At 50.4% G+C, this 26056-nt stretch overlaps 1 protein-coding gene and 3 non-coding genes across 4 annotated transcripts; 1 reads left to right on the top strand and 3 right to left on the bottom strand.

Annotated features, from left to right (window-relative positions):
* Window positions 1-1089: 1089 nt before the first annotated feature.
* Window positions 1090-1171, bottom strand: TRNAS-AGA (transfer RNA serine (anticodon AGA)). The gene has a single exon. It is a non-coding gene; the product is annotated as a tRNA-Ser (tRNA).
* Window positions 1172-14547: 13376 nt separating this feature from the next.
* Window positions 14548-14619, bottom strand: TRNAG-UCC (transfer RNA glycine (anticodon UCC)). The gene has a single exon. It is a non-coding gene; the product is annotated as a tRNA-Gly (tRNA).
* Window positions 14620-16210: 1591 nt separating this feature from the next.
* On the bottom strand, window positions 16211-16282 carry TRNAM-CAU (transfer RNA methionine (anticodon CAU)). The gene has a single exon. It is a non-coding gene; the product is annotated as a tRNA-Met (tRNA).
* A 5628-nt stretch (window positions 16283-21910) lies between these two features.
* LOC143165230 (olfactory receptor 6B1-like) lies at window positions 21911-26056 on the top strand. Its single transcript, XM_076348686.1, has 2 exons — window positions 21911-22838; window positions 26010-26056. The coding sequence occupies exons 1-2, from the start codon at window positions 21911-21913 to the stop codon at window positions 26054-26056; spliced, it is 975 nt and encodes a 324-aa protein (XP_076204801.1).

Below are 26056 nucleotides of genomic sequence, written 5' to 3'. Positions count from 1 at the left end.
CAGGTGGAGGGGTTTTATACTAGATTCAGGTCCATTGCTGTTCTGGCCATAGTTACATACCTGGGGTTTTTTTGAAAGACAAAGCTCCTATTGTTTTATCGTCTGTATGGGGTGTTCTCAGCCAGTGAGAGCCGGTTTAGGTTGGGTCTTCAGGTCACGTTGACCCTGAGGTAAACGCTCTTAGTCCTAGGCAGTGTTTGCTCCTCTAAGCAAGTTGCATGGCAGGTAGGGCCTTGCCTTTCACACCGCCTGTGTGGGCCTTACCCTGCCCGTGCTGTGCTGCGCTCCCCCACAGCTCCCGGCTTGTCCTCCTTCCTGGCGCAGCCCTGCCCTTGCAGCTCGCCGACAGCCAAGGGCTGCCCCTGTCACCATGCAGGGTGCCAGGGAGTCAGAGAAACCCCAACCCCTGCTCATCATTCCTTCAGCGGTGCCTATCCTGCCCAGCACTGCTGGGGGTGGAGGTGGCTCCCAGTCGCCCCAGGGCAGCGCCGGACTGGGAGGTGCCCTTTCCTAAATGCTACAAGGCATCCCAGGAAGGCTCTGAGCAGGCAGATCTGGTAGAACCTCTTCGTGAGGCTCTTCCCCCCACTTCCCTGCTGCTCCACACCAGTCTGCCTTTGTGAGACCTAAAGTGAGGGGCACTTTGTGAGTGCTGGCTAGATCTCAGATCCATGAGGTGTCCTCCCTTCATCTTTAGCAATGAGGGCCGTGTTGTGGAAGCTCTCTTTGGAGATGAGGTGCTGTAGCTTCAGGTGTAGGGAAGAGAGCTGGTGGGGCTGTGCTGCTTGGGATGTCAGGCGAGATCAGGCTCTTAACTTCTGCTCAACAACCAACAACAGTGGACCTCTTTTCACAGCTCATACTCAGCACTGGTCCATTCTCTTCCCCCAACTTGCCTACCTTGTCAATGGGAGCAGGATTTCCCATCCATCCATCCAAGAATTTCAAGGGGTGGGACGGGGACAGGAGAGGCCAAGTGCTGTAGGCAAGTGGGTTTTACTGTCTCCCTGGGCACCAGGTACAGTGTGGAGCAGAGTCCCACGGCTGCAGCGGGGTCAATTGCAGGCAGCCCAAAAGGGGACTGCGCCCCGTAGTTGGCAGGATTCGAACCTGCGCGGGGAAACCCCAATGGATTTCTAGTCCATCGCCTTCACCACTCGGCCACAACTACCTGCTCCAGCCCTCTCTGCCCTGCTGATCACATGCCCTCTGCAATGACACCTAGCTCCCTGCGAGTTTCAGGGCCAGGCTTCACTCAAAGCCCTGCATTTGGGACCTGCACTGAGCATGACGGGCACCTGGTGCCAGCCTTCCAGAGGCCTTGAGAGGCGTAACCCCAGGGGCTATAGCTGCAGCTCCCAACGCCTTGCCCTCAGCCAGGTATCTGGGATATCCTGCCACAGGGGATGCTTTCACTCCCCAGCTGGTCGTGACTGCTTCCAGGGAAGAAGGGAAGGCAGCTGCGTGGAGACCATCAGGGCTGGTGGTAGTTGTGGGGTGGGATATTAGTCCCCGCATTGCTTCTCAAATTTATCTGAGGGGGACTCCAAGCCTGCTGTGAGCGCTAGCATGGGGACATTACTGCAGGGGAGATGGTGACCCCCCGGCAGCACGTCCAGCCTCTTGGGGACGTAGGGTGGTGTCAATCCTTGAACAAAGACTATGACACTTGCCATGCAGGGTGTTGGTGTGTAGAGGGAACGGTTTGCTAGAGTGGCAGAGATCTATGGAAAGATGGCTGCGTGGCTGACTGCATGCAGAGCAAGGGTGGGAGGTGGTTGCAGTCGAGAGGGTGAACATGAGGAGCGAGTTAAGGAAGTAAGTGTGTGCGCGGGGAGACTGGAAGGAGGAGGCCGGCCAGTCTGTGAAGCGGAGGAGCAGGAGGCAGGCCAGGCTCTGATCTGGAGGAGCAGGAGGCAGCACTGCCCACAGGTGCGTTGGTGGTTTAGTGGTGAGCATAGCTGCCTTCCAAGCAGTAGACCCGGGTTAGATTCCTGGCCAAGGCTGACAAACGTCTCTTCAGCCTGGCTCCAGGGTTTCTTACATCCTCTGCAGGCAGCCTCTCCTGCTCAAAAAATTCCCAGCTTTCCCCTGGGGTTTCAAGCCACTCCCCTCTCCTCCCTGCAGCCTTGAGAGCAAGAGAGACCAGTGCTATCTGCCTGTTGGGAGGGCTCCAGACTTGGCTCTTCACTGCAGTGCTGGTACAGGGGCCAGGAGAGAGGCAGTTTTGGCCTGGCACAGAGCTGGTCTTGCTGCTGCTGCGGCTGGTTGCACCTGGCAAGAAAAGCACGCTGCTAAGGCAGGGAACAGATGAAGACTGAGAATGCCTAGGTGGTGGTCAGGGGACAGACTGTGCTTCATGAGGCCAGCTATGCAATTTTGGAGTGTGGTGGGAGGAGGCCTGTTCTTTATGGAATGGCTCAAAGGCCTGTCTGTCTGATCTGAAGTCACCCTGGAGATGCTACACCTACCCCGTCCAGGCTGCGGCATTGCAGAGGCACCCTGAAGTTTACTGGAACTGGATGTAATGATGTTGCTGGTAACTAAGAACTGAGACACCCTCATTTCTCTTGCAGCTTATGGCCTGTGGGCCAAGGGAAACGCAAGGAGCCTCTCTCACCTAGACTCTCTACCTGAAGTGGGTGAAGCTTCTCAAGTCTCTCCTTCCAGGGCTGCTTAAATCAAAAAAAAGCAATGTTCTTTGCTGTGCTGACAGTCAAAAACCATTCTGGGCGGTGGGGTTGTATGGAAGGTTTGGGTTGGCAGAGTATTTACAGACTCCCACTCTGTCAATAGCAGTGCTATAAGTTGGTGGAGTTACAAAGCGGGGGATTGTGTTTGTGCATGGACTCTTCCCCACTGAAAGGCCCACCCTAACCCCATCTTGCAGTCACACTGCCTACGTCCAGACCTGAAAACCAGCACTTTCCTCCTTTCCGCTGCATACCCATCCCCTGGACTTTATTCCCACAACACTAATGAAAGAGAGAAGTGCCATTGAGTGTTTTTCATATGAAATTTCTGAAGAAAATTTGAGAGGACTGAGAAGTTAATTCAAAAGGTTTGTATTAACATTCACGTCCAAATAACTGGCTGAACAACCTCCCTGGGAAACTGGTTCCCATCTTTGACCACCCTCGCGGTAAAACAGGGTTACTGTGTGTGACATTACTTGTATTGCCACCTGTGTCCATTGCTTCTTGAGCTCTCACTAAGCACTAGAGACAAGAGGATGGCTCTCTCTCCTTTCATCCACCTGTCCGCCCTCCAGCACTCTCAGCCTTCCCTTCCCCAATCTAACCAACCCCAGCTCTCCCAGCCTGTCCTTGTAAGACAGAGGAGCCAAGACCATAATCACCTCAGTGTCCCTTTGGCAGGGCTGACAGAGCCCCTAGCTGTGCAGAAATGGGAAGCAGCCACACGATGACACCCGTGGAGTCCCTGTAAGGACACTTGGCATGCAGATGTCCAGGTCTCCTGCAGAGGAAGGACACCTTGCAGAAGGCTTTCCACTTGCTGCGGGGAACAGATCAGACCAAGGGAGAAAGCAGAAGCAACAGCATTCACTCAGGGGGAGACGTGCACCTGCCCCAAAGCTCATGCACCTGGAGCAGCAATGACTGCTGAGAGCTTTTGGTGGTGCAGCATTGAGGAGAGAAACGCATCATCTGGGAGACTAAACAGCAACACTGGATATTCCTTTGCGCTTGGCTGCATGCTTGCACGTGGGAGGCCTCGGTTTACTGCTGAGCAGCTTAGGTGCTTTTTTCCTCCAAAACACCTGTGAGTAGCAAGGTGCATCACCAAAAGGAAAGGAGGCATAAACCTGACTTCCAAATGCCAGGACCCTGCCTGATATTCAGGCTCAGAAAGGCAACTTGTCCCTGCCTTTTATGGAACGTGCCCTCGACAACTCAGCTGAGCACGCATTTCCATTTTTTGGCTGCCACCTCATTAATCCTGAGCACAGACTACACATTTTGCATCATTCTCAAAAGATGCCACGTTACAACCCACCTCTCCCCATCCCACCCCTGCACAGCAGTACAGCAAACAGCTGTAGCCATGTTTGCCTGCAAATGGTGAAAGGGCTCCAACCTCCTCTCCTGCAGCATGACAACAGGCACCCTGGGGGGCTTCAAACCCATGGAAGAGTGTTGTCATCTCAGCCCAGTTCATAAGCGTTCTTCAGTCTTCTGCCAGGAAGTACTCAAGGCAGGCCCTGAAAAGTCAGTGAAAAGTCACTGCTTCCTGAGCATTCATGCAAGGCCTTCTGGGTACAGTGGCAGAAGAAATGAGGTCAGCTCTCAAGTGCTTTCAGTGGTAGGACTCAAGGCTGACCATGAGAGACATTACGGGGATGTCATGATGTCCTGGTTTCGGTTGGGATAGAGCTAATTTTCTTCCTAGTAGCTGGTACAGTGCTGTGTTTTGGATTTAGAATGAGGATAATGTTGATAACACACTGATGTTTTAGTTGTTGCTGAGCAGTGCTTACACTAGTCAAGGACTTTCAGCTTCTCATACTGCCCTGCCAGCGAGGAGGCTGGAGGTGCACAAGTAGCTGGGAAGGGACACAGCCAGGACAGCTGACCCAAACTGGCCAAAGGGATATTCCATACCATATGACGTAATGCTGAACAAAAAACTGGGGAGGTTGGCCGGGGGGGTGTGGCCGCTGCTCGGGAACGGGCTGGGCATCAGTCAGTGGGTGGTGAGCAACTGCATTGTGCATCATTTGTTTTTTATATTCTTTTATCACTATAACACTTTCCCCTTCCTTTTCTATCCTATTAAAATATCTTTATCTCAACCCAGGAATTTTAACTTTTTTCCGATTCTCTCCCCCATCCCACTTTTGGAGGAGTGAGTGAATGGCTGTGCGGTGTTTAGCTGCCTGCCAGCTTAGACCACGACAGATGACCAGCCGTAATGCTCCATTTCTCTGAGGCTTTTCAGTATTTCTCTTGCCTGCTTGCTTATTTTTGGTGCTCTGGTATCAGTTCAGGGAGCTTCACTGATAACTGGCAGTGCCCAACGCTAGGGGACACAATCAGTGCCAAGGGAGAGAGCAGGACCTCCCTTCTCCATTTCAAGTAGCAAGCGGTAGGCTCAGAAGAAAGGCCAGTGCTCTTCTTGCAGAGCAGGTGGCTAACTGAGGAGGAGGAGAAGAAACCACCACGAGTCTCCAGCTATGCTGCACAAAGTCTTTAATGAGAAGGACGAAATACAGTGGCACAGGACAGAGACCAAGAAACACATCTGCAGGATTCGGGGAGGCACAGAGAATGGCCCATTTCCCAAGAACAAGCTCCACACAAAGCACTTGCCTTTTCCCATTCTGCCCTACCTGGTGGCAATCCCAGACCACCAAGAGCAGTCCCTAACTCCGGCACCCTCCCCCCATCAGCAGGAGGTTCAGCAAAGCAGAAGAGAACGAGCCCTTTCTCGAGGAGCTCAGAGCAAAGCAGAGCCAGAGGAGGCACGGCGAGGCCTGCCGTGCAGCGAGGAGCAGCGGGCCCAGGTCCCTCCTGCCACGTGGGATGAGGACACCCAGCCCGTCTGCAAGCCGTGGCCACGCTCCTCCTGCGCGGTCCCCGTCTTCCTTCCTGCTCCAAAGGGGATGATCCGCCGGCTTCAGCAGTTCAGATTGCATCGGCGGGGAGGCAGACAGAGCCCTGACCCCCCCAGACCAAGGGAGCCCCCAGAAGAGATGGGAACCCCGCCGGCGCTGAGGGAGCTCCCAACAGCAGCGGAGAGAGAGGATCCCACGGCTGTGCTCTGAGGGAAGGAGGTGAGGATGGGGCCCGGCAGGGTCACCACCACCGGGGAGGCCTCAATGACCACCGTCGAGTCAGCGCAGCGGGCGACACAGGGCTCATTGCAGCTGCTTGCAAGTGGGGTTGGGCCAGAGGCACCGCAGGGGCCTGGGGGACAGGGTCTGAAGCAAGACATCTCTCGGTGAGGGAGGCAAAGCTGAAACACAGAGCAGGCAGGGAGCTCAAACCTCAATATCAGTCTGTCTTTCTTTTCCTCAGCTCTCTGCGTGGACACTATTTGTTTTAAAAACACACAGTGTGCCTACAGCTCCCACGGCCCTCGTCGCACCCTCCGAGTTGCACAGCACAGGAAGGCTGACCCACTTTTGGGATAGGGCCCAGCAGAGTGGCTTCAAAGCACCTGTGGAAAGACTGATCATACCCCAGCCCCAGAACAAACATTGCTGCATTGAAGGAGGCACTGGATGCACGCGGCCATTTGGTTACAGACCATCTGCCGAAGGCAGAAATTCTGGTGGGCAGACCTCCCTGCAGCTCAGCCCCACTGATCCCCTTCTGCTTGAAAGAAACCCCCTCTTCCCAGCTCTCCCCAGCCAGCCCCATGAAAAGGGAGAGAGGTGACAGCCCTTCAACAGTCCTATTGCAGGGCCAAGCTGAGGCAGCCCAAGCATCAACGTGAATAACCCCCGTGACAGCAGTTCAGCCCACAGGGAGAGATGGAGCGGACTCGGGCTTACCTGGTTCCTCAAGGAAAGGGAGGCAAGAGAGGAGGATGCGGAGCCTGGAGCAGCGCAGGCTTTTATGCTGTGTCCCAGAGCCCCACGGGGGCCACAAGCACTCCTTGCTCATGATGCATCTAAACACCTAGCCGTTGCCGCTTGCCGAGGCCTCGCTGGTGATTAAGCCCTTGCCTCTTTCATCTGAAATGTTTTGCTCCTGCTTCATACCACCAAACATCGAAAGAATTCGTCTGTGTCCCAGCTTCACAAAGCCAGTTAGCTTCGAGGTCTCAGGCTAGTGTGCAGGGAGATTTTAAGTGGGTTTGCATCATATGGAATGCCTTTGTCACATTGCTCTCTTCACAGTGAGCATGCCCACCAGTCATGTTGAAATTCAACCATGAAGGGCACCTCAAGTCAGCTCTCAAGTGCTTTCAGTGCATGGACTCACGCTAACCCTGAGAGACTTTTCTCCCCGTGCGTCATCGTAGACACACAGGAGACAATGGGTAAGTTCAGGCAGGAGGTCAAGACTGCACAATGCCATACAGGAGAGGAGACGCACCTCTCCAGGGATGTGGCAAAGCTCAACAGCAAGGAAAGTCCTTTGCGGGCTGGAGGGAAGCCCCCTGCGGGAAGGACTGAGGGCCATGAGGACCTTGCTTATGCTCATCAGGCTCTGCCACGGCCTGGTTTTGTGATCAGAGAGATGCCCGCGTCCTTCCCTGGAAGAGACCCACACCCAAAATGACCTGTTTTGCTCAGCCAGGTCACCCCGGAGGCCAAAGGCCTGGATGGCCTGCTTTGGAGGAGAGGCGCAGGGCAGGGAGCCAAAAGCTCATGTCCCTTTTTCTTGTCAGGGATGGGGTGGCCCATTCCATGCATTTCAGACTACAAAGGGAGATTGGATCCGTCTCCCAGAGCACCTGGGAGTCATCGCATTTTAGAAGCGTTGGGAAAAACCCTGAGCTCCAGGCAAACACAAGTCACCCTGCTGTGAGCTTCAGTGGACATGGTGTCCTGGCCTCAGGCATGCCAGGGATACCAGAGATCATAGCCTCATGAAACAACTGGTGCTTCTATGCAATCTCCTGCTGCTGCTGCCTTCCAAGGCATTGTCTTTTGGTGGCTGCTCGGGGGCTCATGTGACTCACTGCACCCCAGAATAATGAAGGTTGGTATGGGCCTCTGGAGGTCCTCTGCTCCGATCCACTGCTCTCAGCAGACAGAACTTCCCTGCTACCTCAGCAGGCTCTGGGCCTCTTGCCCTTTTGCAGTTACATCCATCCCCTGCTCCCCTCCTTGCTCATCTCTGCCAGGCTCCACAAACCTAGTGCCCTCGGCCTCACCTCATATGTCATGTGCTCCAGCCCTTACATTCTGCCTGGTCCTCTGCCAGTACTTCTCTCCATGAGAGATCATCACCACTTCTCTTGTCCCTGGGGACCCAAAATGGGGCACACCAATCCAGATATGGCCTCTATCATGCCAACAGAAGGGCAACGATTCCTCCCCAGCTATCAGCAAAGAGCTTGGGTTGGAAAGGACCTTTAGAGATCTCCCACGCCAACCATGTATCCACCAAACAGGTGCGCTTTCACCTGAGCAGGGGCTTGAGGCCTGGTCCCCACCCTACCAGCCAGGGGCTCTCACAGCTGAGCCTCCCAGGCCCACAAGTGGGCCACCAGGAGATGACCGTGAGGGTGCCAGCACTGGTGAGAAGATCCCAGGGTTATGGGGTAAGGTCTGGAGGTGGACATGAGGTAAATACCAGGATTAGGAGTGAAGGTTCCCCCCAGGATTTACAAGAAAAGTTGTGCTGGGACAGACTTTCTTTCCTCTTTCCAGCCCTTCTGCCCAGAAGGGTCTTCTAGTCACTGGCATGAAAGTGAAACGCAGAGCAGGTGGCATTCCTTGCACGCATCCAGCCTTTTTGCTCTTCATGGTGCCATGCAGTACACACCAGCCTCTTGGGTCATTCACATCAAACCTAGAAATGGGTTGGTTTTAAAAGCGGGATGAAACAACCAGACGGAGAATGAGATAGAGAAGTGGGCATCCTTGACGTGTCATTATACGGACCACATGAGGACTTCTATTCAACCCATCTCGAGACCTTACACCATAACCCTGGGATATGTTCACCAGTGCTGGCACCCTCACTGTCATCTCCTGGTAGCCCACAGGGGGTGCAGTGCAGCCCTGAAAGAGGTGCACAAGAGACAGTGACCTCTCCAACAGTGGCAGTGTTCAGAAGTCAACGGGACAAGGCCCAGAGCTTCCTGAGGTATGTGGGAAGTTTGGTTTGCTCAGAGCAGGAGGTCAACCCAGAGGACCTCCAGAGGTCCTTCCTAACCATCATTCTGGGGTTCACTGAGTCACATGAGCCCTTGAATAGCCACCAAAAGGCAATGCCTTGGCAGGCAGCAGCAGCAGCAGCACAGGAGTGCATAGAAGCACCAGTTGTTTCAGGAACAGTGCTAAAATATGTGGAAACAGTCTAGAGGAAAGCGGCACTTTTGGAGGAATGAGGCTATGAGCTCTAGTATCCCTGGCATGCCTGAGGCCAGGACAATGTGTCCACTGAAGTCCACAGCAGGGTGACTCATGTTTGCCTGGAGCTCAGGGTTTTTCCCAATGCTTCCACATCACGATGACTCCCAGGCGCTCTGGGAGACGGATCCAATCTCCCTTTGTAGTCTGAAATGCATGGAATGGGCTTCCCCATCCCTGACCCAGGAAAAAGAGCCGTGAGCTCTTCTGGCTCCCTGCCCTGTGCCGCTCCTCCAAAGCAGGCCATCCAGGCCTTTGGCCTCTGGGATGAACTGGCTGAGCAAAACAGGTCATTTTGGGTGTGGGTCTCTTCCAGGGAAGGACGCGGGCATCTCTTTGATCACCCTCCTCTGCCTTGATTTGCTTCTTTCCAACAGGTTCTCCACTTCCCAAGCTGAGCCCAGACCCCTGGTTGGAAGGAGCGTGAGGGCCTGGTGAAGTGGTCAAGGGACATGGCTATGGAGATCCCATGGAGAGGACACTTGAGGGAGACCTGCCTGACCCTCTGGTCTGCTCTTCATCGTTATGAATCTGCCTTTGTTCCCTGTGCTCGCGGGCAGAACAAACAGGCTGTGGCAGAGCCTAAAGAGCATAAGGAAGGTCCTCGTGGCCCTCAATCCCTCCAGCCCACAACAGTCCTTCCTTCCCGTTGAGCTTTGCCACATCCCTGGAATCATGAGTCTCTTCTCCAACCACCTCCTGCGAGCCTATGATGACTAGCTGGGAGAGAGATTTCTCCTAGGGTTAGCGTGAGTCCGTGCACTGAAAGCACTTGAGAGCTGACTTGAGGTGCCCTTCATGGTTGAATTTCAACATGACTGGTGGGCATGCTCACTGTGAAGAGAGCAATGTGACAAAGGCATTCCATATGATGCAAACCCACTTAAAATCTCCCTGCACACTAGCCTGAGACCTCGAAGCTAACTGGCTTTGTGAAGCTGGGACACAGACAAATTCTTTCGATGTTTGGTGGTATGAAGCAGGAGCAAAACATTTCAGATGAAAGAGGCAAGGGCTTAATCACCAGCGAGGCCTCGGCAAGCGGCAACGGCTAGGTGTTTAGATGCATCATGAGCAAGGAGTGCTTGTGGCCCCCGTGGGGCTCTGGGACACAGCATAAAAGCCTGCGCTGCTCCAGGCTCCGCATCCTCCTCTCTTGCCTCCCTTTCCTTGAGGAACCAGGTAAGCCCGAGTCCGCTCCATCTCTCCCTGTGGGCTGAACTGCTGTCACGGGGGTTATTCACGTTGATGCTTGGGCTGCCTCAGCTTGGCCCTGCAATAGGACTGTTGAAGGGCTGTCACCTCTCTCCCTTTTCATGGGGCTGGCTGGGGAGAGCTGGGAAGAGGGGGTTTCTTTCAAGCAGAAGGGGATCAGTGGGGCTGAGCTGCAGGGAGGTCTGCCCACCAGAATTTCTGCCTTCGGCAGATGGTCTGTAACCAAATGGCCGCGTGCATCCAGTGCCTCCTTCAATGCAGCAATGTTTGTTCTGGGGCTGGGGTATGATCAGTCTTTCCACAGGTGCTTTGAAGCCACTCTGCTGGGCCCTATCCCAAAAGTGGGTCAGCCTTCCTGTGCTGTGCAACTCGGAGGGTGCGACGAGGGCCGTGGGAGCTGTAGGCACACTGTGTGTTTTTAAAACAAATAGTGTCCACGCAGAGAGCTGAGGAAAAGAAAGACAGACTGATATTGAGGTTTGAGCTCCCTGCCTGCTCTGTGTTTCAGCTTTGCCTCCCTCACCAAGAGATGTCTTGCTTCAGACCCTGTCCCCCAGGCCCCTGCGGTGCCTCTGGCCCAACCCCACTTGCAAGCAGCTGCAATGAGCCCTGTGTCGCCCGCTGCGCTGACTCGACGGTGGTCATTGAGGCCTCCCCGGTGGTGGTGACCCTGCCGGGCCCCATCCTCACCTCCTTCCCTCAGAGCACAGCCGTGGGATCCTCTCTCTCCGCTGCTGTTGGGAGCTCCCTCAGCACCGGCGGGGTTCCCATCTCTTCTGGGGGCTCCCTTGGTCTGGGGGGGTCAGGGCTCTGTCTGCCTCCCCGCCGATGCAGTCTGAACTGCTGAAGCCGGCGGATCATCCCCTTTGGAGCAGGAAGGAAGACGGGGACCGCGCAGGAGGAGCGTGGCCACGGCTTGCAGACGGGCTGGGTGTCCTCATCCCACGTGGCAGGAGGGACCTGGGCCCGCTGCTCCTCGCTGCACGGCAGGCCTCGCCGTGCCTCCTCTGGCTCTGCTTTGCTCTGAGCTCCTCGAGAAAGGGCTCGTTCTCTTCTGCTTTGCTGAACCTCCTGCTGATGGGGGGAGGGTGCCGGAGTTAGGGACTGCTCTTGGTGGTCTGGGATTGCCACCAGGTAGGGCAGAATGGGAAAAGGCAAGTGCTTTGTGTGGAGCTTGTTCTTGGGAAATGGGCCATTCTCTGTGCCTCCCTGAACCCTGCAGATGTGTTTCTTGGTCTCTGTCCTGTGCCACTGTATTTCGTCCTTCTCATTAAAGACTTTGTGCAGCATAGCTGGAGACTTGTGGTTGATTGTTCTCCTCCTCCCCCAGTTAGCCACCTGCTCTGCAAGGAAGAGCAGTGGCCTGTGTCCTGAGCTTACCACCAGTTGTGCAAAGCACTCCCTGAACTGATACCAGAGCACCAAAAATAAGCAAGCAGGCAAGAGAAATACTGAAAAGCCTCAGAGAAATGGAATGTGAGTTTGTAGCCTTGTGATCACGACCCTGTGATATCTCTCAGGTTCTGCCTTGAGTCACGCCACTGAAAGCATTCAAGAGCTGATCTCATTTCTTCTGCCAGCGTACCCACTGTGTCTTGCATGTATGCTCAGGAAGCAGTGACTTTTTGCTGCCTGCCCTGAGTACCCCAGGCCAGAGGACAGAAGCAGGCTTATGAACTGGGCTGAGATGGCAACACTTGCTGAGGTGGCAGGAAAAAATGGGCACGTGTGCCCAGCTGGGTTGTGGAGGCCCCCTTCAGAAACAGGCAGGGACAAGTTGCCTTCCTGAGCCTGAATCTCAGGCAGGGTCCTGGCATTTGGAAGGCAGGTTTATGCCTCCTTTCCTTTTGGTGATGCACCTTGCTACTCACAGGTGTTTTGGAGGAAAAAAGCACCTAAGCTGCTCAGCAGTAAACCGAGGCCTCCCACGTGCAAGCATGCAGCCAAGCGCAAAGGAATATCCAGTGTTGCTGTTTAGTCTCCCAGATGATGCGTTTCTCTCCTCAATGCTGCACCACCAAAAGCTCTCAGCAGTCATTGCTGCTCCAGGTGCATGAGCTTTGGGGCAGGTGCACGTCTCCCCCTGAGTGAATGCTGTTGCTTCTGCTTTCTCCCTTGGTCTGATCTGTTCCCCGCAGCAAGTGGAAAGCCTTCTGCAAGGTGTCCTTCCTCTGCAGGAGACCTGGACATCTGCATGCCAAGTGTCCTTACAGGGACTCCACGGGTGTCATCGTGTGGCTGCTTCCCATTTCTGCACAGCTAGGGGCTCTGTCAGCCCTGCCAAAGGGACACTGATGTGATTAAGGACATGGCTCCTCTGTCTTCCAAGGACAGTCTGGAAGAGCGGGATTTGGTTAGCCTGGGGAAGGGAAGGCTCAGGGGGTACCTTATGCATGTTGCTAAACACCTGGGGCAGGAGGGTGGCCAGGCAGAATAAAGACGACAGCGCCATCTTCTTGTCACACGTGCCCAGTGAGATGGCAAGAAGCAATGGACTCACGTGGAAATACAAGAAATGCCACACACAGTAACCTTGTTTTACTGTGAGGGTGGTCAAAGACCAGTGGCCCAATTGGTCAGACCTTTTGATAGGTCCTCTCAACTGTTGTTCACAAAGTTCATATGAAAAACAGCCATTGCAATTCTTTCTTTCAGAGAAGTTGTGGGAATAATTCCAGGGGATAGGTATGGAGTGGAAGGGAGGAAAGCGCTGGTTTTCAGGTCTGGACGTAGGCAGTGTGACTGCAAGATGGGGTTAGGGTGGGCCTTTCAGTAGGGAACAGAGCAATCACAATCCCCCTCCTCATAACTCCACCAACTTATAGCACTGCTATTGACAGAGTGGGAGTCTGTAAATACTCTGCCAACCCAAACCATCCATACAACCCCACCGCCCAGAATGGTTTTTGACTGTCAGCACATCAAAGTATGTTGCTTTTTTTGATTTAAGCAACCCTGGAACCAGAGACTTGAGAAGCTTCACCTCCTTGAGGTAAAAAGTCTAGTTGTGAGATGGTCCTTGTGTTTCCCTTGGCCCACAGGCTGTAAGCTGCAAGAGAAATGAGGGTGTTTTACTTCTAAGTTACCAAGAACATTGTTACACCCAATTCCAGTAATCTTCAGGATGTCTCTGCAATGTCGGAGCCTGGACACGGTAGGCTGCGGCCCTGCACATGGGCAGGGGGCATAGGGGCTCCGACTGATTATTAAACAGAGTATTTCAAAGTTACAGTGCGTACCAGAGTCTGTTTTCAGGAAAGAGTGCTATAGAGGAAATAATACTGTGCTCTGAACACAGGCTTTGCACATACCAGCATCCCCTCTGATGGGGATGAAACCCCACATTTGACCAGCCAGCACTGGAGACATGGAAAAGATGGAGGAGGATGGAGAGCAAATCACTCCAGTGTGACTTTGAGACATGATAAAAACCAGACATCCTCCCACTGTGCCCCCAAATTGCATACCTGGCCTCATGAAGCACAGTGTATGTCTTGGTCCCCACCTAGGCATTCTCAATCTTCATCTTTACCATGCCACAGCAGCATGCTTTTCTTGCCAGGCAGTAGCAGTACCAGGTCTAGCTCTGGGTCAGACCAAAAATCCTTCTCCTCTGGCTCCTGTACCAACACCACAGTGAGAAGCCCAGCCTGGAGCCACCTCAGCAGGAAGAATACACTGGTCTCAGCGGGGTGTCCTCCAGGGCCCAAAGCAGCTGACGCTGTATCAGCATTTCTCACCAGCACCCTTATCTGGGATCCCTGGGAGAAAAACTGGGGAGCACCAGGGATGAAGACAGAGCCTGTCCAGCAAAATCAGATGTATCATGGCAGGGAATAGAGGACCAGAGTAGAGGTTGTTCCCTCTCACCCAAGGTTCAGGGACAGCACCCTGCCTCTGTGCTGCTCTGGTCACGCCATTGCCGGGCTTGCACAAGAAAGCTTCCAAGAGATGGGGCTGGTTTTGTGGGACCCAGCAACAGGGCTGAGGCTTTCCCCCCTTACAGGCCCATGGAGGAGGCAGAGATGCCTAAGTTGGGGGGTATAGAGGTGTTGCTTGAGGCTGTGAGGAGCCAGGGCTGCTGTGCTGGGAGGAGCAGGGCAGAGATCTGTGCCTGTGAGTATGGCTTTGACAGTGAGCAGCAGAGCTGCCTGTCACGCAGCTGTTCTCTGCTTGCTTCCTTACTGGTGGGAGGTGAACTTGTTGGGGGAAGCTGGGTGGGCGATTTTGGAGCAGGAGAGAGAAGGCTGGTGGAGCCTGGCTAAAGTAAAAGTTTAAGCTGCGTTGGCCGGGAATCGAACCCGGGTCAACTGCTTGGAAGGCAGCTATGCTCACCACTATACCACCAACGCACCTGGTGGCCTCCTCCCTCCTGCTCCTCCACTGGGCAGCCTGGCCGGCCTCCTCCTGCCAGCCCCCTGCACACACACGCACGACCTCAAGCTGCGAGGCTGTGTGTGCTTTTCTGTGTGTGTAAGATGCTGGCTAGGGAATCTCAAGCTGCACTAGCCGCCGACTAGGGGAGATCAGCATCAGGGACTGCCCAGGCTTGGAGCAGGACGCTGGACACACCAGGACTGAGCTCCGGGCATGGACTCTGCACGGACCTATGGTACGGCCAGGGGTTCGAGGGACCTGCTGGCGTGCATGTGGGAGGGAGGGGGTCTGTCTCCAGCACTGATCTCCAGCCCTAAGCAGCCAGAGGGAAAGAAAAGGCTTGGGCCAGCTGTCTTGTTCATGCCTGTGCCAGTGCTGGTGGTGCTTCTGTGGGTGCTGGAAATGGTGCTGCTCCCCATCTGCGTTCATACGTGTGCCAGCTGTGCATGTACTATGCAAGTGTACGTGCGCTTGTGTCTATGCACCTCTGGTGGTATGAGCACAGCCAAACACCCACCCAGCTGCTCACTCCTTTCCCCACCTTCGCTGGGGTGCAGGGCACTGAAGGCTGCATGAGAAAGCTCATGGCTCAAGATAAACACAAGGACGTGGCTTAGCAAAAACTGTTGTGGGCAAACCAGGCTTGATTTGGGAAAAAATAATTTTTTGCCAGTTAAAACAGATTCACGTAGTGAGAAACAAAAAGACAAACATCAACCACCACCTTTCCTCTCCCCGGTCCCAGGCTCAACTTCACTCCCTCGCACCAGGCTCCTTTGCCTGCCCAAGCCGGACGCAGCTTCCCTCTGCTCTTTCCCACTCCTTTTGTTCCTTCCTCCTCCCTCTGCCCGGTGTATTCTGCCCTTTCCGGTATGTGTTTTCACAGGGGGGCCACAGACTTTGCTGATGGCTCATCCGTGTCGTGCGGTGGGTCCACTCTGGAGCTGGAACTGGCTGTGTCCGACACAGGGCAGCCCCTTACCTCGTCTCACAGAGGCCACCCTGCTGCACCCCCTGACCCCTCCACTACCAAAACCTTGCCATATGTAGCCAATACAGTGCCCATTGGGAATACCTGCTCGGCCCTGCTCCTGGCTGGACCTACAAGTGGGCACGGCAGCAAACAGAGTAGGACAGAGAAAGCTCCCAGGTGGCTGAGTTGATCACATTGGTATTTCCCAAACTAATATCAGCCTCGTCCTCCTCCCCACCTGCAGATCCCTGGAGGTCCCCACTTGTGGCTGGGAAGTTGCAGATTGAGCTGCCTGACGGGAAGGGAGAAATACCTGTGTCCCCAGGACACCCACTGCCGCATGGGGGGAGCTCTGTGCTGTGCTCTGCCTGCTGCTCCATACTCACCCGTCTGCCTTGCCGAGGGTCGCTTTGGGAGTGCTGGCTGCCAAGAAAGCAAAGGAGAAGGTGGCAGAAAGAATGGTCCGAGTGAGCAGGAGAGCCATGACCATGGGTGCCCAGAGAGCTGGAGCGCGGTAGTGCCGGTTAAAACTTGCTGAAAGATGCAAAGGAGAGGCAGAGGCTGCTGCTGGAGCGAGGGGAAAAAGACCTTGTTAGCAGAGGATGGTTTCGATCCATCGACCTCTGGGTTATGGGCCCAGCACGCTTCCGCTGCGCCACTCTGCTCCTGTGAATGCCACTGCTGCGACCTCTCAAGCCCTGTCCAATGCTCCCTGGCACTGCCAGCACCAATACTTGTGTTCATGCCTCTTTCTGTTCCTCCTGCCTGCGCTCTGCACATTTTTTTCCTTTTCCTAAACAGGTTGAGCTCTCTGCATGAACTTTCTACAAGATTTTGAACCCTCGCCAGGGACACCTGGCTCACCCCAAACTCCGTGATGTGGATCACTTTTGAAGTGAGACTGTTATTTTATTTGGTTCCCCCTCTGGACCCACTTCTGGGGTCAGTGTGGTTTGTCCTCCCACTTCTGAGATGGTTGGATCCCCTTCTGAGATCGGTTTGTCCTACCCTCTGGGATTGGTTTAATGCTCTTGGTACCATATAAGGGCATATAAGTGATCTATCATAAGTATATATGCTGTTATATTATTGGTAAGTTTGCACTACTAGCGATAAGTTTGTAGTAACCTGTAATATTATATATACATTTGTTGCTGTTATTATTGAGTGCCGCTGTTATTGATTGTTGCTATTTTTTATTGCTGTTATTATTGATTGCTGCTATACTATTGATTGCTGATAATAATTTATAATAGCTTGAGATATATATACTTGCTTTATTAATCATAGGTATACTTGCTACTGGTGATTCTTGTGGTATTTGTGGTAATCTGTAATAAAGTAGAGAAATTTCAAGGATAAAGCCTCCATGTCCTTGTATATAATGGAATCCTACAAACACACAGTCACAATCCGTACACAACCGCAGGCCAGGTAACCCTTTAGGTTGTGATGGCATGGACAGCTCAATGACACCTACAGCTTTGGTCAGCTAAACCGCACCCAGAACTGCATTCACCGTATTAGAAGATCTTCATTCTACCTGCTGTGAATTCAGGCACTGAAGTCTCTCTCTGTAGGATCTGGCTTCCTCCCGTCTTTGTTCCCCCTCCTTGTTGCCTTTATTAGATACAAGAAAAGAAGCAATAGCAATTGCTGGAGCTTCTACTGGACTTGAGTCATAGCACCCTTCCTGCTCCTGCCCCATGCACAAAATCTGTGCAGGGCTTGAGAGAGAGATTATCACTGTTGGTTGGATACCATCATTCTGGCCTATACTGCCTCCCTCAAAATGGCATGACAAGCACACACGAAGCCCTTGTTACGTATCTGCAACTCAGATAATACGATCACATTTTTAGGGATTTTGTTTTCCAGCTCAGTGCTGAAACTACCGGGCCACAGAACTCTCAGAACTATCCAAAAACGTGAGAGCAGTGTTTAACGTGGCAAGGGACAAAAAAAAAAAGTCAGTCCTGCAGTCATCTCTCCAGAGGCAGGATCCTTTGGGGAATGGTCTGAAGGCTTGCTGACAAGGTCTCAAAGGCCTCTGTGTGGAATTATGCTCCTGTATACAACAAGCAGTCACAGCCTGCTCTAAAATGTCAGAGGTTCACTGAAGTCTGTGGAACCATGTCTACTTAAAGACACTTCTGATTTCTCCTCCATATACGACTTCAAGGATAAAAAGGAAATACAAAAATCTGGAGAAGCCCCATAAGATGGGACCAATGTGTAGCTGATTGTCTTATTTTCATGTGACGAGCCTCAAATTCTGGTCTCCTTCAGCCTTGCTTGTGAACTTCCTCAAGTCTCAGTCTTGTAAGTTCTTGCACCCAATGTCCATCATTTTATTTTGGAGAGATGCACTGCACATGTTCGTACCAGACATAAATGAGGAAACAGGTTGAATTGGTGATTATGAGGCTAAATCTTCTTTCATGATTTTTTTTTTGTATATATAAATCACATTTTGATAAATAAGTTTATACTACGTTTATATATGGGCAAAACAGTGAACTGCAAAGAGCAATAATAATGTTAATGTTAATGTTAATGTTAATGTTAATGTTAATGTTAATGTTAATGTTAATGTTAATGTTAATGTTAATGAGGCGGTGATTTGAAACAGGCTTCATAAGCCAACAGAAATTATTTTTATTGAGATGATAGTGTCAAATACATTCCTCCAGAAATTTTGGACTTTACAGGGTCCTGATGCTGCACTAATCAGTCCTAACTTTCTGCATATAAACTGACCACAGTAAAACGGCTGCAGCTGCTAATATGACTATTGTTCTTGAACCCTTTTTAGTGGCAATTCATTTGATCTGAAAAGCGTCATTGTCTAAATTTTAGCTGATCCTCTAGGCATTGTACTCGACAATGAATGGGGAGAAAATGCACCTTTTGAAGTGTGTAAAATGGATCTAAAATTAGGTGTAAAAGATGCACCTTAAAGTCTGATAGGCTTTTTAGATCCAAGTCTGTAAACTGGTGCGAGATTTTAATTGAAATTGTTTCAATGATGTTCAGGGTTGCTTTTTTTTAATAGGCAAAAAACATTTTCCAGCAAAATTGTTTTCACCCTGATGAACTCACAAGGATCATAATGACAATTCTCATTTTAAAAAATGAGAATAATAAGAGAAAAAGCACTAGTGTTTTAAAAATCTCCACCGAGGTATATTTATTTATTTTATAGTATGAACAGCTCAACAAGTTAATAAAAGTAGTGAAATAAATAATGTTTCATACTTCTTTTCACCTGTATTTTGCCTTCAGGTAGCATGTGAAAACAGCTCTAAGTATTTTTTTTTCCCCTCAGAATTAAAAGGAAGCTGTTAAAATTGGCCTAACAGGAATTTCATATGCACTTCTTTAGGGTCATAGGTCAATTCAGGTTGGAAGGGACCTCAGGAGGTCTCTAGTACAACCTCCTGCTTGAAGCAGAATCCGCTATGAGGTCAGAGGAGAATCGGCTACGAGGTCATACCAGGTGGCTCAGAGCTTTATCCTGTCAGATCTCGAAAATCTCCCAGGGTTTTTCCTGCAGAGCTGCTCCTCAGCCCGCCAGTCCCCGGCTCATATTGCTGCAAGGTCTTCTTCCTTCCTAGGGGTGGGACTTTGTATTTGTCGTTCTTGAATTTCATGCGTTTCCTCTTGGCCCGTTCTTCTGACCTGTCCAGGTCCCTCTGGATGGCATCCCTGCCCATGAACATAGCAGCTGGTCCCCTGCAAGTGAGACAGAGAAGGCATTAAGTATCTCCGCTTTACCTGTGCCCGCTGTCACTTACTCACCTGGGTCATTCAGCAACAGGGCCCCATTTTCCTTATTCAACCTTTGACTACTAATGTAGCAGTAGAAGCTCTTCTTGTTGCCCTTGATGGCCCTTGCTGGTCTGAACTCCAGCTGAGCTTTGGCTTTCCTAACCCAATGCCCATATCCCTGGAAAGTGCTTCTAAATCCCTGCTTTGCAGTTTCTAAATCCCTGCTTTGTTTCCGTCTCCTGTATGCCGCCTTTTTGCGTTGGAGCCCCATTGTGTGTTGCCTGCTTAGCCAAGCCCGTTTCCTGAATATGCTGAAGTCTGCTCTCCTGAGTCCGGGGTCTGTACTACGCTGTTGCTTCTTATTCCCTCCCCGGATCTTGCACTCCTCTGTTTCACACTTCCACAGAGTCAATGTTTCCTTTTGTTTTATAATTAAGTCATTGACACTTTATAGTCTCTTACTTGAAAGAGAGGCTTATGAAAAGGTGCATTTGTTTTTTTAAACAATATCCTGGAGATCTGGGCGGGTGGTTCTCTTTTCTTGCAGTTAGAAATTATGCTACTTGGAAATGTTAAAAAGGTAGCTTGTAAGACAAATGTCTAAAAATTGCAGTGGATGAGAGATCAATAGGAGGGAAAGAGAGAGAAGGTATACGAAAGAGAGAAGTGATGTGAGAGCCCAGAGAAGAGAGAGAAGTGGCAGGGCAGGGATTGCAACAGAAAGTCAGAAACAGAATATTGATTTGATCCATTTCTTCGCATTCCTACTCTTTCCTGAAAAGATTCTTTTAACACTTCCTTTGATGTGATTGCCTAAGATAACAGAAGTTCGTAACAATATTGCCCTAAGCGAAGAAGCAAGGGTGGAATTCCGGTGTCCACATGAGAACGACTACATGTGAATCAGTGCTCTAGATGCCCTTTGTCATCAGCGGAGGTCATCTCCTAGGATGTGACACGTCTGTCCTTATCTAGACACCTATATTAGGAGGAGATGAATCTCCCACTGGTTGTGCCTAGTGCCCTCTATAGACTATAGAGGAGGCGTAAAGAGCTAGGTTTGAGTTAGATGCCTAGAAGCTGGATGTCTACCTTAGGGTTGATGAATCCCATCCCTCTTGTCACATTAGCCAGGCACGGTCAGCGTGTGTAGCAATAGCTGTGGCAGGGAGCAGTGCATGCAGCACCTGGCCAACATCAAGATCAGGAGCCTATTGTCTGTTTTATAAGAACAAAGAGTAAACTTTGGTTTGGGCAGCCTGACTTTGGGTAGCTAATATTTGTGCCTAAATGAAGTCCTAGATACAAAGCTTGGCCTATAACACTTGTGATTACCATCTTAAAAATATGTGGGGGAAAAAACCAAACCCACAAACAGGACTCTTAAATTGAGCAACAAAATAGCAAGGCTAACGTAAACATCAACAGTAATAGAAAATCTATTACTTTTATCTATCACCATGGCAAAATCATAGAAAGGCTGGTTGTCGAGGACCATAAGGCGCTCGGTGTCCAGATCTTATTGTAGTTAAATGAGAGTAAGTTATCAAGGACAGGATCCTTCTTCCTTGGCGTCTGGTGTCTAACATCTAGCCAGTTCCGTTTTCTGTGATTAACGACAGAGCTGGGCACCTCTTGATAATGAGTCATCCCACCTGAAGACAGATGTAGGGTCTGCTTCTGGATGATTTAAGGAAAATCCTGGATTTAATCTAGGACATGGTCATGTTTGCTGGCGTGTAAACCCAGTTCATTAACTTCTCAAATGTTTCAACGATGTTTTATAAAGGAATGTTTCAGAAGTCAGCCACCTGTGGTCAATATCCAGGAACCAGAATTTCTGTGTCATTAATTATTTTTTTCTCCCCAGGCTGAAATCACTTACTTGAATTTCTCATTTTCCTAGGAAATGGTCCGTCAATATAGTTTTAACATTGCCTCGTAACAACGTACCAATTCTTGTAAATGTTCCTGTTTCAAAAAACCCGTACATTCCATATGCAAACTGTTTCAACAGGCAAAAGTAGTGGTAGAGGATGCCCACCTCTTACTTTCCACTAACTTCAGGATCACAGTTCTGAGACACCTGAATCCAAAAGGCTAGATGCTTAGTTTTTCTAGCTCCCATTAACGCCTTTGAAAATTTGACCAAAGATTTAGTAAACAACTAGAATAAAGATGAACATAGAAGTCGGGGGTGGGATTCATCAGAATGTACTCTAAATGGCTTCTGCTTGGGTGCCTATTCCTGTACTAGTCATCTACGTTTCCCTTGTCTTTACCAGGCCTGCACTTTTGATGCAGTATATGTCATCCTAAGGTAGGTGTCAGTAGGTCAGATGAACTGCCTGTTTCTTTCCATTGACTGAAAGGGGAACCTGTAAGGCAAGCATCTAAAGCTTAGTCAGACAAATCCCGTCTAGGGATTGGAATTTTTGTTTAACTTTTAACTGCCTCATATTCTGCTTTCTTTTTTCCGGGTCTATGTTTAATCTCCAAGGCTCAGCTCTGCACTCCTCCGCATGGAGGAGAAGAATTCCACTCAGGGCCACGTGTTCCTCTTGCTAGGATTCCCAGCCCTACCGGACTTGCATGTACTGCTCTCCATAGTATTTCTGCTGACCTACATTTTAACTGTTTTGGAGAATGTGGTCATCATTGCCCTGATCAAGACAAACTGTGAGCTCTGCAAACCCATGTATTTTTTCCTTGGTCACCTCTCCTTCATTGAGGTCTGGTACGTCTCAGTCACTATCCCTAAACTCTTGGCAAATTTTATTGCTGAAGACAGGAGTATTTCCTTTGTGGGATGCATGACCCAACTGTTTTTCTTCAGCTCCTTCATGTGCACTGAGTGTGTCCTTCTCTCTGCAATGGCATACGACCGCTATGTGGCCATCTGTCAACCATTGCGCTATCCGGTCATGATGACGTACCAAATGTGCCTATACCTGGTAGTTGTCTCCTGGTTCAGCGGGTTCACTGTGTCTTTGATCAAGATTTCCTTCGTCTCTCAGCTGAACTTTTGCGGTCCCCATGTTATCAACCATTTTTTCTGTGATGTTAGCCCTGTGCTGAACCTCGCCTGCACTGATACGTCACTGGCAGAGATGGTGGACTTTGTGTTGGCCTTATTCATACTGCTTGTTCCCCTCTTCATCACTATTGTCTCCTACCTATTAATTGTCATGACAATCCTGCACATCCCCAATACCCAGAGTAAGAAGAAAGCCTTCTCCACGTGTTCTTCCCACCTAACTGTGGTCACCATTTTCTTCTCAGCCACCCTCTTCATGTATGCCCGGCCCAAGAAGATCGACCCTTTCGACTTGAATAAGCTTGTGTCAGCTGTGTACACTATTGTCACTCCCATCCTAAACCCCTTCATTTACTGTCTGAGGAACCAGGAAGTGAAAAGAGCACTGAAAAAAGCTCTCTGTGAAAAAATGAGTGTCTCTAAGGTCTCCCTTCTCTCCAAATGCAAGGATAAGCTATGACAAACTGGAACCGGTAAGCACGCCACAAGGATATCGGGCTAATGACTGTTCAAAATGGACACAGAGGGTGATCAGAGGAACAATGACAGGGTGGAGAATGCTGACAGCCTGATCCATCTGAATCAGTCGCCCCTAAGACCATCAGAGGTGAATGACTGAGCTGTTGTCACTGGTACAGAAACCTGCTAAGGTGGTTCAACAGATTAAACTCTCCCAAGTGCTATGCAAACTCAAAGGGACTGCTGCGTAAAGTAGTATAGAATTTGCTGTAGGAAGTCTGAGGGTGGAGGGAAAATTGGGGATTAAACAAAAGAATTTGAGATGTTACAGGTTTTTTAGGGAAAAGGCCAAAGGAAGATAAAGAAAGGTGTCAAGCATGGGAAAATGAAGAGAAAAGGAGCTGAAAGGGACTGGTCATGCATAAGTAGGCTGTTGGTCAATACAACAGCTGTCTGGCCAAGCGCTGTACCTGGCTACCGCAATCCATCCCACCTTTTTATTAAACTATTTTCCTTTCTATGTCCTGCCTCGAGATGTTCCCTTTTATGTGTGCATGTGCGTATATGTGAGTGGTTTGGTAATGAGCATAAAGCTATTGAGTAGGACAAGAGGCCTGAAAGCCAGCTTCTGGAGTGACAGAAGTTTAAGGGCCAAAAATTGGAGAGGCTGGTGTCAGGGAGCAAGATACTGGAGAGACCATAAGTCTGAAGTCCAACTGCTTGACAGGCTGGGACTCTGGATGTCAGACATTGAAAAGACCAAGGTCCTGGGAGACCAGGACTGGGGAGACAAAAGGTCTGGTAGACAGAGAAACCCATGAAGGGGATTTTCAATTAGTAGCGATCCACAGTCATGCTGTCTGTGTTACGTGGAGACCTGTAAAGATAGTGTCCTTCTGTCCGTATTGATCCATTGGTGGCTCTGTGTGTGTGTGTGTGCGCGCGCGCGTGCGCACGTGCGTGTACATGCACCTATTGGGAGTTCATGCTCAGGCTCACTGCTAGCAGGACATGAAAACGAGGGTAAGGAGCAGTCGTTCAACTCCCCCATCCAGGACTGCAGGGATTCCCTAGCTCTTTTAGTACATTAGATTCAGCTACTCTTAACACACACTTGACCACAGCTCTCAGAATCTCTTAAAATTCATCAAATTTGAAATTGTCTATGTGAGTTACATTAGTTCTTGTCACTGATTAACGTTTGGGCATGTGGAATTTTTTTAAGGGCTTGGGTAGGGTTTTTTGGTAATTCCAGGTTCCTCTGTTCCAGATTATGTCTGTTAGGAAACTCCTCTTCTAGTCTCAACACCATAGCAGTAATCACAGGCTCAGTTTGGTCATAAAGACTCAGATTGATTGTTTACAAGACATAGCTGAAACACATTTTTTCCAAACAGGTTTTTAGCACATATGTACCCACGACATGGCATCGGCACAAAGAAAATAGAAAGTTCCACCTGGTGGAAACTATTCCATGAAAACACTGTATAGTCCCAAATGTCCCTTTTGTAGAGTGGCCAGAGGGAGCGTAGACTACCTTACACCGTGTCTTGATACCTCTCTTCAATTCCATACCTACCACCGGGCATTGGTTTCTTATAAGCTCAATAAGAATTCCCCTCACTACTTCTTTGCAGAACTCTCAAACGCCCTTTTCGTTTCTTCCTGTTACCGCCAGGGTCACAGAACAGAGATACTGGGCAAGATATTAATAAAAAGTGAAAATCACCACACCTCGCTAAGCTGCTACAAAACCCCTTTTTGAATTGAAAAATTTAAACAAGAACATCCACATTTTTGGAGTCGTGCTAGTTGGCTACGCGCTAGATGAGACCCAAAAGAGATCTAACGTAAACAGTATGCCATGTGGCCGTGGGCCGTTTATTCCACAAGGTGCAAGCTGTCATTTACTGGGGAAAAGGCAGCCTGCACCAACTGAGTTGGTAGCAGAGATCTCTCTTTGCTTTGGTCCGCAAAGAAAGCACACGTCTAGCCTTCGCCAGCACTAGTGCAGAGCTGAACACCCGGCTGTGTCATGCAGGGAGACCAACAGTTCCTTCACAACTCTCTAGCTAAAAGAAGAGGTGCATCTCTTCATGGACTGCAGGCCCCAGTGCTGAAGTTAGCTTCATTCCCGTTCATTCTGATTCACCCTGCATCGCAATAAAGCTGGTGTTGAAATTCAAGTCTCTTGTCTTCCTACATACCTTGTTACAAAACGTTGTGCCACAACATGACATTGCTTCCAAGCGTATCACAAAAGCGTGTCAAGTCTTCTGTCCGTCTCAGGGGCAGTTGTTCCTAGTGGCCAAGAGTGCTGAAGGGAGCATGTGGGTGCTCAGGGAGGGTGCAGAAGTGCTGCCTGATTGTTCAGTGAGGAAGGATTGTGCTGACAGAAAGACCGTCTATCTTGTTCGTAACGCCCTTTTTGGAAGCTGGGGTCACCATCTTTAGAAGTCTTGAGGAAAGTATTTAACACAGTCAGGGGTAAGTGAGACGGGCCAGAGAGCGGAACTCAGCTCAAGGCTCTCGATGTAGTTGTCTGAACATATGCACTTGATGCCGTTGAAGACACTCGTTTATACCCAAGCCTTTAGAACAAGTCTGTAGGTTTGTGCAAGGACCGACACGACCTGCATGTCATTTTGAAGTGGCAACTTGAAGGCCACGCAGGATACCTCTGAGCATCTGAAGTGGCAGCAAGCTCCTACACTGAGGTATTTGCATCCCGATGGAATTTAGGTGCTTAGCTGACACGGGGACATCTAAGCCTGGATCTCTTCAGGGTCTGTTGCCAACATCCAGGAGTCTGTTCACATCTTATATTGATCCCTTGCATGTTCCACAGGATGGGCACATGTGAAGCAGAACCAAATGGATTCCTGTGCCTTTCTAGAGCATCAGGTGGGGGACACACAAGTTTCTCATATGATGCCTATAGATGCCTTTTCTTAGGCAACCAAATCACGCTCGTGCTCTTACAGCGAGTATTGTTTTAAATGCCTCACTGTCAGATGCTTAATGCTATTGCATGGATCTGAATTGTCAAGCTGGAAAGGGTGAAATCTTTCTAAAACCTGTGGGTTGCAAATGCATGGCCAGCTGGGTCAAGGTATCGTCGCCAGAAATCACTCCTGTAGCCAGGAGTTTGCCCTCCATTCTCTGCACCTAG

This window comes from Aptenodytes patagonicus, chromosome 10 (genome assembly GCF_965638725.1).
Source record: "Aptenodytes patagonicus chromosome 10, bAptPat1.pri.cur, whole genome shotgun sequence".
Lineage (NCBI taxonomy): Eukaryota > Metazoa > Chordata > Aves > Sphenisciformes > Spheniscidae > Aptenodytes > Aptenodytes patagonicus.
This window is presented reverse-complemented; position numbering and strand designations above follow the sequence as displayed.